The sequence below is a fragment of the Manduca sexta genome, chromosome 24 (assembly GCF_014839805.1).
Source record: "Manduca sexta isolate Smith_Timp_Sample1 chromosome 24, JHU_Msex_v1.0, whole genome shotgun sequence".
Lineage (NCBI taxonomy): Eukaryota > Metazoa > Arthropoda > Insecta > Lepidoptera > Sphingidae > Manduca > Manduca sexta.
In genome coordinates this window covers 9,345,193-9,358,870 of record NC_051138.1, presented here as the reverse complement: position 1 = coordinate 9,358,870, position 13,678 = coordinate 9,345,193, and the positions used below count along the sequence as shown (strand labels likewise).

Sequence of the window (13,678 nt, the reverse complement as noted above, 5' to 3'; positions counted from 1 at the left end):
TTCACTTAGAAAAGATTCTATGTAACATCAAATTAAGGGCACCTTCAAACTACTTACTACGCAAAATTATAAGTATATTACTTAACGTCCTTATATTGTGTCTCATATTAGCGTCGTTTGTATTGTGGCAAGTCTTATAAATATATCTAGGCGCAAACTGCAGCACTAGGGTCGCTCTGCAGCCGTGCGTAGAATTTGACGGCACCCTCTATCCACACATAAATAAACCAATCCGGATCGAAACTATCTTCAGACTGATCACGAAAATAAATGAATCAAAATAAGTAATATGCGAACTTCGTGATCAAATTTTTTTTTTTTAGTATTGATCCATTTGCACGATCAATCCGGAGATATCGACAAGTCTTTTTATTAATATCAACTGTTAGTGCACTGTAGTCACGACTTATTAGTCTATCGCTGTAAATGCTCTAATTTCATTTTCAAACTATTCATTTTCAAATGAAAATCTAGACTAAAGCAGTTAATTTAAAAAGAGTCTCATAGCCTAATTTGCTACCAATAAGATGATTACCAATTCCTCAGCTCTGAGCATAATGAATTTTAGAAGGCAAACACTCATGCCTTTTATCCCTGAAGGGATAGGTATAGGCGCAACTGGTGCACTGAATTTCTAATGCATGTATTCCGTCCCATGATGTGCTACGGGACAAACCTATCGCCATAGCGGCAACAAAATCTAGACTCCAGGTTGATATTAAGTGGAAAACTCAATATCACTATGTCAAGGGTTAATGCCGTAATACAACTAAGCCACTGACGCAATGGCGATGAGTTTTATTATTACAACGTTAAGAGTATATCTATCTAAATACAATGCAAACCTACCTATATACATTTGTGTGTTAGGACTATAATATAGATACGAGTTTAGACACAACCCCAACAGCTACTTTATTCGATTATTCCTTTACAGATTCTTCATACCTCTATTCGCATTGTTAAACATAATACTGCCGGTATGGATACCTTGTTACGTATGGAATGAAACGCTCATTAACAGTTTTGTTGTGAGCTTCGTAACAAGGTTTACAATCACTCTCAACATTGCTTTCTGCGTCAACAGCTTCGCTCATTTATGGGGAAACAAACCTTATGACAGGTCTGGTATATTGATATCTATATATTCAAATAACTTTATACGGATAAATTCCCACAAAAAATTCCAATGTGTAGCTACTAATAATATTCGTAGCGTACGTTTGTAGCTACTAATACAAAAGAAATAAATAAGAAATTGGTTTTAAATTTTCTGCCCTATAGTAATCGCCAAGAAACTATCGAAGCATCAAACTTCATTGTTGCGTGCCTAATCCATTGTATTTCCATTAACCTATTGTAATAAAATTAAAAGTACTGGATTATTTGCATGTTTTATGAAAAAATAAAATTATTTAGTTTAGTACTAGGCATGTATGCTGCTTATGTCTGGCTTCAATTCAATCAGAGGGATTAGATATATCGGGTTAGAAAAAATCACATAAAATTATGCTCGATTGGAAATCAGCCACTAAACCAAGAGACATAAAATATTTTTTTTAATTATGAATGTTTGTTTTTTCAACAGATTCATAAAGCCTGTAGAAAACAGTATAGTAAGTCTGGCAGCCCTGGGCGAGGGCTGGCACAACTACCATCACGTATTCCCCTGGGACTACCGGACCTCAGAATTAGGTCGACTTAACATCTCCACAAATTTCATAGATTTATTTTCTAGGATAGGATGGGCATATGACTGTAAGTGTTTAATCATGCAAAATTAATATTTATTAACAAACACAATATACCAACTACTTATTTGAGATTAAAAACATATTTATATACTTATACACCTTATAAATCCATCAAGAGCTACAAACAAACCATTTACTGAAAGAGATTTAATTTGTACTGATAATTTCTATTTATGTTTAAAAAATATTGTCATATTTATTTTATTATATTATCCTTACAGTATTGCAATAACAATTAACTGGCCACCCGGACAGTAGAATGACATCACAATATCTCAACCTATAAGACATGACTTGTTATATTATTATGTTTAACAATTCCTTTTTAAATGCATACCAGCCCACTGTACACTGTTCGATATATAAAAAAACTTTAATATTTTACAGTAAAAGCGGCGACGCCAGCAATGATCGTGAATAGAGCGAAACGAAGCGGTGACGGTACCCTCGGGGAGGAGGAAGAACCCGAACCTATGACCCTACATTCCGCCCGGAACTCGTCGCACACTGATTGATCCGACACCGTCACCCCTCACGGGACATGGATTACTGAAATTCAACTGCTCAGAATATTCCCTTTGCCCAAATACCTTTCCAACGCGGTTATATTATAGGAATGAAACCAAATATCGGAAGACGTTAGATTTTGGATTAAATTATACTTACCACGTAATGTAGTTACTTTTAAGTATTATGACAAATGTTAAAAATATTCTAATCAAGTTGTTTAATGTTGATACAAATTCATTACCAAAAACTATTACTAAGTATCAAAGTATAATGGATTTCAAGAATTATATTTTTTTGTTATGCAAATAAAAAATATACACATATTTTTTGCACACTGACTAATATGACGACTTTTATGACTCGAAATGCTTTGTCCACAAATCATTTTTTAAATAATTCTAAAGAAAATCTAAGAGGTCAATACAAACGAAAATCCCTAAAACTGTCACGTTAATATAATACATGTTTTACTAAGCTTAAAAATAAAAATTATATAGAACTATATTTTCGTAATATACATATTTTGCCACTAAACAGATTTCTACGGTACAGTGATATTTATTATTATAATACTATATGTATATAAAAAAAGTAAAACAAAAGCTAGAGGAAGCGTTTTCCAAATAAAAAAAATATTAGTGCAATATAATATTTTCGGAGAAAATTGTATATTGTTAATAGTTCTACAATTTATTCCTGAACTTTCGGACAAGGTCTGCTTATACTTATTGTATAGATGCATACCTATCTATATTTAATGTATAAAGGTATAAACTCTTACAATCATAATATATACAAACAATACGCTGGCTAATATTGTCAAAACTATTTTCCCTTCGACATGCGTTCACACTGAGCAAAAGCACTGCTGAAATTCACTAATACCCACAAAACATAGTCATCAAAAATATAATTTAAACAAAAAATTAAATCGCCTTCAAAAACCACTCAAAACCAAAAGTCAATTTCACATAACATTTATATACTGGATTCCAATTTTGGAGTCGGTGCCTACTTAAAATTACTAATTAAGCTAGATAAATACATGAACAGATGTACGGAAACATTGTTTAATTTTAAATACATAGTCCATCTATGAGCTAAATTCCTTTCAAATCAATTAAAAAGAGTAGGTTTGCGTTTACTACTAACAAACATATACAGTGAAAGGTGTAATACCAAGCACATGTTTCACCTTTTTCTTTCCTTTTTTTTCGGGGCAGGGAGTGTAATACACCCACATTTGACCAGCTCTACATATAACAAGGTGAGCATGTGGATACTGTACAGTTCACAAATTTAAATATTTCCTTAATAGCTACCATTTGCTGTGCTGCGGCGGTGTGTTCATCTCCGGCGACGATCTGACTTGCTAACCTTATACGCTGGCAGCACGTTTTTTTCGTATATTTGTTAATGTATTTATCTAGCTTAACTAGCAATTTTAATAAGGCACCGACTCCAAAACTGATTTCCAATATATACCTGTTATGTGAAATTATTTCTTGGTTTCCAGTGGTTTTTTAAAGCGGTTTAATTTTTGTTAAAATTATTTTTATTTTTTGCTTTTTTGTGTTAGTAACAAATAGACTGTCTCGATGGCATAATTGTGTTTCGCTCACAATAGGACTATCGCGCTAGGGAGTTAAGTACACTTCTTAGTACCTCTGAAAAGGGGAAAAGGTGTGATGCTACATATATGTATGTAAGAAGTACATTCAAGCAAACCTAACGCAAAAACACGACGGATATATTTCGCTCAGTACAACTATCGCGCTTTAGTTTTACACCTCTGCCTATTCCTGAAAAGAGGAAAAGGTGCTATGCTGTATGTATAAGTATGTAAAAAGCACACTCAACCAAACTCAATGCAAAAACATAACTAAAACGTCACAAGCTAAATGCGCGGTTTCGTTTTCTTGGACGACATAAATATTTTAGTTTTAAAACCAAAGTACTGAAACGATTTTGAAAAAAAAGTCTATGGGACCAATCTGGAGGTACATTCTTTTGAATAAAAAAGGAATTTTCCAAATCAGTCATAAATAAGCGAGTTCTGAGGTAATACCATAATAAAATAAAATTATATACACAAATAAAAATCCTAAAACATAAGATCTTATTATGCTACCTAGAAATTCACTCTCTAGAAACGTCTCCTTAGTGCATTTAAAAAAAAGTATATCGGTATGTCTTGTAATAATATAACTTTTAAACATTTTCACATCTTTACGCGAGGGATACCCTGATAGAATTTGCCCCATTTATCGACACATAAAAGTTAAGTTCATTTGCAATAGACTTAACAAATTTTTGCAAGAGGTATTTGTGATAGGCCATGAATGAATACTTCGCTTATGTTTAGTAAAATCTATTGAAATTAAGATAATAAGCAAAAAACAATAGAATTTAACTGTAATTAAATATGAAACGTATAAGATATGCTGTTGCAATAGTAGAGGTAATGTAATGTACTTTAAATTTCTTTTATTTAATAAAATTATACTTCGTGGAAATAATAACTTGACCATTTCCACAACGCACTTCAGAAAAAAATCAGATATTTTCTTAATGACAATGCCTTTGGAACCAGTTGCAGATAGCTTTTGGTTTTCATGTTGCAAACGCATAAACCCCCACTATTTGAAGTGGTTTGGTTAAGTTTTAGTAGATTTTTTAAAAACTTTCTCAGGAACAGACAGGAACCATTATATATTAGGTCACACTGGATTATTAATAAAAAGACAAGAAATACTGAACTTTGTAAATGTAAATACTTACTGATTTTTCACAAAGTAATATACTTAACTAAATTCTTATACATCTGTTTAGATTATTTGAAACAAAGTGATGCAGCACCATAGCACATTATATGAAGGAATATTTTTGAAGTCCATCAATTAATGATATCCACGTTTACGAATATTTCGGATAAAAACATTTTTATTAATACTGTTCGACTTACAAACCGTAGGGTAGCCTAATATTAAATTATCTCCACAACAACATGCACTTAAGAGACATCTATGAGCTGCCGGTTTAAAAAAAGGGTTTTGGTATAGATGGGTGATGTTCGGGGCTCCGAACATTTCTCTCGCCGTACCAAATAATATAGAAAAACTATTTTAAGTTGGTTTCTGTAAGATACTGATAGGTACTCTGTCGATCGATACGGCCCTTTCATATTGGGGACAAATAATTTATTACCTAGATAAATAACAGTTATCCGTACGCACATATTACATGTATAGTCTTTGGTCAAAACTAAAAGGCTATGACAAATTCCGTAAAGTCGAATGTGTGCAGGATGCTTGAAACATGTGTCGAACAAAGGCATTCTGTTGTCTTCAAAGTTTAAGTGGATTAAGGTTACAGAGACTATTGAAGCAACGAATAATTGTATGAGAATAAAATATCGATAACTCACTGCCGCTTTGTGTCGCATTTCCGGGTCAAACTTTGGACGCGGCCTGCACAGAGACTTATCTAGCCTTAGCTTTATCTATCTAGGTTCGACATGAGCGGTCCCATACTATACTTACACACTTTAAAATAATAACACAATTATTTAGCCGGGTGTGTAAATTCATCTCATTAAGTATATTATAGCACAAAAATAAAAAACTGAAAACTATAAAAACAAACATTATTGATTGGCATAACTGAATTTTATTTCTTAACAGGATTACAACATTGTAGGCACTGAAGTGGTTTGAAGTAATGACAGCCCTTTGTTTTTTTTTAAATACATTTAATTACAGTATTATACTAATAATATGCAGCTCACATGGTGTTATAGCAAAAAAATTATCAAATATAACAAAAAATGACCTTAAGACTAATGTGAGCTTATTCTGAAAGTTCTTTAAAGTTTCCTTGGAATTAATTATTAACATTTTTTTGTTCTCAACTAGGCTTGCAACAAATATTCGGCTACTTTTCGGTATTCGGCCTATTCGACTGAATACCGAATACTTAAGTTGTTTTGTTATAGTCAGATAAATGGTAAAATAAAGAGATTGATTTATTTTGTAATAATGTATTTTCCTTCAATCACTAAAGCAATATATCAATATCCACATTATAGATATAAACAAATAACAACCTAACCACTTGAATTTTTGTAATAATCTATTTTCCTTTAATCACTAAAACAATCAAATTAATATCCGTATTATAAATATTAACAAATGACATCCTAACCACTTGAATTATCGTAATTAAAATTAAGAAGTAATAGATTATGATGCAGAAAGACAACTTTTTATGCATTTATAGGCAGTAGCTTACTTGGTTTGAACAAAGGCACAAAAACAAACAAGTTCATAGAATATTTCCCGTCACTTTCTTCCGACACCATACGGCCAGATACATCTGCTTAATATTCAATATTCGCTGTGTTTTCAAATGTACTATTAGTTGCAAGTCTATTCTCAATATATTTTTTTTTGTGTTATATTAGGTCGTTACTTATTCATTGAAATCTTAAATAAGACGTCATGAATTGCAAATAATGTACATATATATAAGTACCTATACATTATGTGAAATGTCGTAACTGTGATTGTTGTCGTAATGTAAGAATCAAATTATTATTTTTTAATATTAAAATTTATTAATAATAATAAAAAGGATATATCATTTCAACCCAGCTCATACATACACGTATGTAATTTGTAAACTAGGATTAAAATGCTGATAAGTTTGACACATTTAAAGTAATGTTTAAAAACAAGAAATGTAGATATGTTTTTTCTAATTAACGTATACCTATTATTATTCCTGGAAGACATGTAAAATTATAATAGTTTATAGCTATTTTTCAATTTTGTATAAATATAGGGACTTTAGATACCCGCCCACAAAGTGGAAAAACGAACTGATAAAAGTCTCTGGAACTCGATAGATGCAAGCCCCTGCCTGTTAAAAAAACAAAAACCAGTCTGAAAACCTTAAGGAGAGTAGATATGTTCAGCAGCCGACTTGATAGACTGGATGATCATGATAAGGTACAATCGGCCAAGTTCACGCTCGACCACCCTAAGGGTGAAAATAACTTGGCAAAATTTTTTTACTACGTTTGGGAGGTGGGGCTTGGGATCAATTGCATAGATCGATATTAGTCGTTGGCCTGCTGGCTACTTGCAATGACGTTACGTAACACCACCGAACCGCTGCTGAGTGTATAATAGAAAACGAAATTAAAATTGATGCGTGCACGTCTATGCTATGACGATAATTCCTATACTTGTAAGATGCATATCGTCGGCTTAAAGAACGTATTAACAAAAGTTTTATAGTTTGGAGACAATCGCGATTTACAGTGTTTTTATTGTTGAATTTTTGGCATTATCTATTAATAAATGAGAAACGACATTACGTTAGTTATTTTATATTATATTATGTGTCTGATTACCTTCTTTTTAAGTTTTAACAAACCAAAATTTATGTTGTATTCAAAAAATATTAATTTTAAACCAATGTCTGTCATATATTTTGTCACAACTGTATTTTGTAAGTAAATTATGATTAGCTACTTTTTTAAGCCGTTTTGTTTTAGTTTTTGGTCTCTTTAAACCCATAGTCTATAATTAATTTATTAAATAAATTTAATGGCTGCATATTATGATTGAATTTTGAATCGTAAAAATAAAACAGTTCAGTTTATTCAATTCGTTCAGTTTATTCGATTCATATTATAATCATAAATCATAGTTAATAGATTTCATTATTTGAATTATTATGTTGTTTAATTTCAAAAACTTAGACGATAACATTTTATTCCAATCTCTGTATTTACAAATATGTAATATTGACCTAAAATAATTAGCTTCCTGGAGATACTGATTTTTTTAAAATTTCCTCTTAATGATCTATTTTTATCTTAAATATGAATAGTTTTTTAGTTAATAACGAAATACCTTTTTTCCATCCAAATTTGAACTAGTTAACTTTTAAAAAGTAGTTAATTGGACTATTTATCGGTATGCAACGATTATTATTTATTGAATTTGAGGCGAGTTTAAAGATTTTATGTGTAGGCGGTAATTTGCTTTTATTAGAGTAATATTGAAAGGCCAACATTATTATTGCTGCAGATGATGTTTGAAAAATATAAATATTTCACATAAAAATGGTTTGTTAAAAAGCGCATTTTTATGAATGTTTGTATTGACGCCGGTTTTACGTGGACGCATTTATCGTTAAACTGAATATATTGTTATGCTATTGAATTTAGAGGCATTTAAAGATTATAAGTTGATTGATGATGCGTTGATTTGAATTCTTATTTCAGTAATATTTGCAAGGCTAACATTTTATTGCTGCACATGTCCACTTTGTAAACTTTAGTTACTTTCTTTAGCCAATTATTTAGTTTTCGCTCAGTTAAAACTCAAAGCCTATAATCAATTTACAGTTATTGAATTTATTATTGGATTTAATAGCTGCATATTATGATTGAATTTTTAAATTGTAAAATTTACTTAAATAGTTCAGTTTATTTAATTTTTTCAATCGAATGATTGATAACAATGATTTATGATTATGTGAATACATAATCATAAATCATTGTTATTCATTTCATTATTAGAAATTGATATTTTTCTCCAAATTCTTTATGCTTTTTTGAACATTTTATTTACTTTTAAAGGACATGTCCGCTTTTTGTATGGGCGCTGGTTTATTGTTTCGAATAAATTCCAACCAACCTCAAACTTATTGAATAATAATGTGCCAAAAATTTGTAACTTGGAGTCATTACAATAATAATTTTAGAGCCTTCATTTATAAGAAAAATAAGAAAGAAATGTCATGGCTGTGTAATTCATACAAATCATTTCACGATTCGTCAAAAGATATAACTACCTGTTTTTTTTTGACATAAGTAAGTATTATTATTATCATTTGCGGATATAAAGGGAAAATTTAAAAAAATAAGAAAATTAGACAAACATGTTATTCGCAGTAATTATTTTCAGAGATAACTAAACAAGATTTTTGATTACTTAACTTTTTTTGGGATGCCTTCCAAATGTAATGACGTTTATATTTGCAAAGGGTTCATTTTAAGTGTAATATTTAAATTAAATAATTTTTTTAAAATCTCACAATCAAATCTTTCAAATAAAATGATTTATTTCAATAGGCTCGTTTTGTGAACCAGTCGATGAGGCTCACGCACACATCGCTACGCTATATATTATCGAAAGTTAAAATAGATTATATCAGATAATATATTTGCAATAGCAACAAATAATGAGATACACATGTAAAATGAAATTTCGTAGAAAGGCCATGTAAATAAAACACATTTTTTGTTACTTCAGTGATATGATTTATTTATATTCATTACAAGTTTGACACGCTGAGCAGGCAGGTTGAGTTGAGGGTGCGCACTGGATCAGTCAGCGATGGAGCTCTCATCCGCATCCTAGTGTATCCATCGAGAGACGGTGGTTCTCTGTAATACAATTAATTACTAAAATCTATTATTATAATAATATTTTAACGTAATGACTACAGTGCCAACACAATAAAATTTATATGGGAGCAGAACGCCTGTGCGGTCGACACAAAATACGTGGGTTAAGTACGAAATAATCCATATTAAGTCAAAAAAATCTGATCTATTTTCCATAATTGCACACATTTTATTGAGATAAAAGTCCCAAATTGCATTTAATCGGATTGTAATTCTACTTTAATTTAAGTGCTACATATTATGTTGTTATAAAAGAAACAATAATAACAGAAACCTCTGGGTAGAACTTAAACGTCTATAAACGGATCTTACAAATGCGCCGACATAGTTGATTACTCTAGTAAGAAATCATAATACCACTACTTAAAATCTTTAAACTCATCTAAATTCAATAAAGAATAGACGCCGCTTTCCGATAAAGGCGTCGACGTGGAACGGGGGTTAATAAAAACATAAAAATTTCGTGCTCTAACAAAGACCCTTTTTATGTGAAATATTTACACTTTTTAAACTGCACATGTGCAGCAATAAAAGTGTTGGCCTTGCAATATTACTGTAATAAAAACAAATTACCGCCTATACATAAATTATTTAAACTCGTCTATATTTTTGGCATCAAATAATAATTACTAATAATGGGGACAGAATTTCGGGCGTTGTGACTTTTTTTAATTGGAAATTTTCTCCTTATCTCTTAAATATTAATATTTTTTTAAGTTATCAAAGAACCTCTTTATCCTCTTAATAACAATTGTATTTTTTTAAGTGCCAATGAACACTAAAGATTATTTTTCAAGACGACATCCCAAATCGAATGAGCTATCAATCATATGTTTTGGAATACACAAATTGACACCTTTTTGAGCTTATTGACTGGACTAAAAGGCTTACCGGCCTGTCATAATATCTTCCCAACATTAAACTAGTGATTACTATTAAAACTCGACGGTAAAAGTTACGCTAAATGCTAGTGCTGTTTTAATATCAAAACTCTGAATTCTTAACTGAAGTCAAGAAAAGATAGGTAACACCTATAACTATAGTGAGCATACCCGCCGAAGTAGTTTATTTTTGCATTGAGTACTTTTTAGTTTTTCAATTATAATTTTTTTTAATATTTTTACATTACATTATACGTAAAGCAACTTAAATAACATACTACAAAGATTACTATAAGTTTGATTAATAGCACTATGTTAATTTTTTGGCAAAAAAAACACACCAATGACAGTAATCATATTTGACCCTACGATAGATAGGATAACTTAAGGATTAATATAAAATATAATAAGTAGCATATTGAAGTCCGTTTTTCACAATTAAAGGTATAAGTATTCATCAAAACTCAATAATATTATAATAACTTATATTTAAAAGAGCTTAAAAAGGAGGTAGTTTATATTGGCTTTAAATATAATTAATTATGATGACCAATAATTTAAAAAAAGCCATAACCCGCGATTTTCTCAAAACGAAAATATTAATTATTAGTTCTCTGCGCTGACGATCTTTTTCCCACGCATATTAACATCTACTAGTTAAAATTAATATTAAAATATTTATCGAGTATAGTATGACTGATTTACTTACCGTAAGATTTAATTCACGGAATATATAATCCATGGTGCAGTAGTCACAGGACAGGTCGGCGACTAAGTAATCAAGCTTCCAGTAAACGAACATAAGTCTACGTAGTGGCAAGATATCGATGGCCGTAAACGAAAAAATAATTGTGAGCAAAATGTTACTCAATAGTTGCGTGCGCGTCGTCAATCAGTAAAATACAACTATAGTAAACAATAAGAGTTATCTGCTGTTCCTTTCGCACAACTCCAAAACTGTCGTAATTGGTGAAATATGAGACAGGGGCGTGTCTAAATATCTCGGGACATTAGACCGGTCAAGCAAAATGTATTTGGAAGTGTACTAGCACGAACTTGGCCGATTGTACATCACAATATTTAAAAATAACGATCGAGAACTATTGTTAACCTATCGTAACTCTTTACATTCTGGAGGTAAAAAAATTATTACACACTATATTATACCGTCCAGACGATATCTGCTGTCCGTTAATTTATGAGGTTCATTTACTAATTCAACGCAGGTTCGCCTGGTACATAATATTATTTCGCATCCAAGTTCCTGTTAAGATAAAATATACGTCATGCGAAATAATTGGCGTCTCAAATCATGTAACGCGTAAAAATATTCAGTATTTAAAATACATATTAAAATAATCCTCTGTTTATTATGGGGGACAACTAACCTCCCTACTGATATTACTTAATCACCTTTATCTAGCACCACCATATACACCAGGTGACAATTATGTGGATTTACTGTCAGGTGGACTGGTTGCTGGTGTTAGGATATTCGTTTCCACTCTGATACCACCATCATAGACAAGACGTAAAACCCGCCATAGTGGCCCTTGAAGTGTGTCACGTTCCATGTGTATAATTGTGTCGACTGGCGTAGGATAATCTCGCGGCAAATAACACTGTTTCTGGAAAATATAACTTCCTATAAATATATTAAATAGAAATATATAACTTTACTAAAGTTTAGTGGCTCAGGTGCCGTGGGCTCACTGCCGAACCCGTAAAAACTAAATCAGTTCGATTCCATAATATGTCCTCATATTAATATGTTACACTGTTGTTGACGTGGGTGTCCTTATGTTGGCTATTTGTTTGACTTATCCTGTCGGCCAGTTATCATGATTAGTTATCCTTTCATACTTCAAACCTCACTTAAACTGGAAAATGTAAAAATTCCTGTAAAAAATAAGGTCGTATATATTTAGGACGGGAAACGGGAACTAAACTTATACACTATATAAAATATATACTTTACCAGACAATGTACAAATTATGATCGAGGGGAAAAATCCATTTTGCGTTAATGACGTTATTTTTTCATCAATCTCTTATATGTTGTTTAATACATTGTTATCAGGCGAGTCGGTTCAATTGTCGAGCGGGATATCAGTAGGCATGTTGCCAAAGATAATATACTAGTTTCGTATAATTCGGAGTTCTACACCTAGGATTTCCAATTATAGACCTTTTCATCTCATTCCTAAATAGCCCAAACGGACAATCGCACAGTTATTATTGGTAGCATGCCATTATTTTCATTAATTATTATATGAGACAATCATTATATAATAACTAGCTTACCCGACAGACGTAGTCCCGTCGTAACTATGAATTTGCAGCGCGCATTTTGTCAATCGCTGCCAGTTATTTCAAACAATTGACAGTTATAAAAAAAATATTTTCTTTAGCGGTATTTTGCTTTAACGTAGCGACTTTGGTATTAAATGTATGGTTGATCCCCAAGAAAATGAAAGGGGAGAGAAGATAGAAAGATATTATAAATTTTGTGTCTAGTTATATCAAGCAACTTTTCAACAAAGATTGTAGGTACTAGACTGACATTTATAGTAAAATATTCTGTCTACTATCTTCTGAAAAACCCACATAGTGATGCCCTTTGAAAACGTAATGATACATACATAATATAACATAATTAAAAAAGTAGTTTCCTACTCGTTCTAATACTATTAGCTTTTGATTTGTGAAATGGAATGCACCCCGTGGAATGTTGACCTGAGAAAAGCAAACAGTGCGGCACGGTCGTAAAAGTAAAGCGATTCCTTTCTGCAACATGCTTAAAAAAAGTATTGCGCCGACCTCACATTTGAGTGACATATAGACTAGAAGATGAATATTGAGGTGTAAAGAGTACTTGCTATTACTTCATTCTCAATTTTCGTAACAATTCTGTTTTAGTTATTATTTATGAAACAACAAAATATATCTCACGTGATATTATATTATCTTAAATAATACCTATTTTTTCAGAAAAACTAAAGTAATTTTATACAACTGCATAAACAAAAAACAAAATGTTTGCTGTAGAT

The 13,678-nt window shown here is 31.2% G+C and overlaps 1 protein-coding gene across 3 annotated transcripts in view; it reads left to right on the top strand.

The window, feature by feature from the left end:
• Nucleotides 1-2,697, top strand: part of LOC115453633 (stearoyl-CoA desaturase 5) — a 33,126-nt gene extending 30,429 nt beyond the window's left edge. For all 3 annotated transcript variants that reach the window (XM_037442145.1, XM_037442144.1, XM_037442146.1), the window contains exons 5-7: nt 938-1,123; nt 1,589-1,758; nt 2,142-2,697. In XM_037442145.1, coding sequence (XP_037298042.1) covers nt 938-1,123; nt 1,589-1,758; nt 2,142-2,269 — 484 coding nt within the window. In that variant the 3' untranslated portion in view covers nt 2,270-2,697. The remainder of the gene's footprint in view (nt 1-937; nt 1,124-1,588; nt 1,759-2,141) is intronic.
• The last annotated feature ends 10,981 nt before the right edge of the window (nt 2,698-13,678 follow it).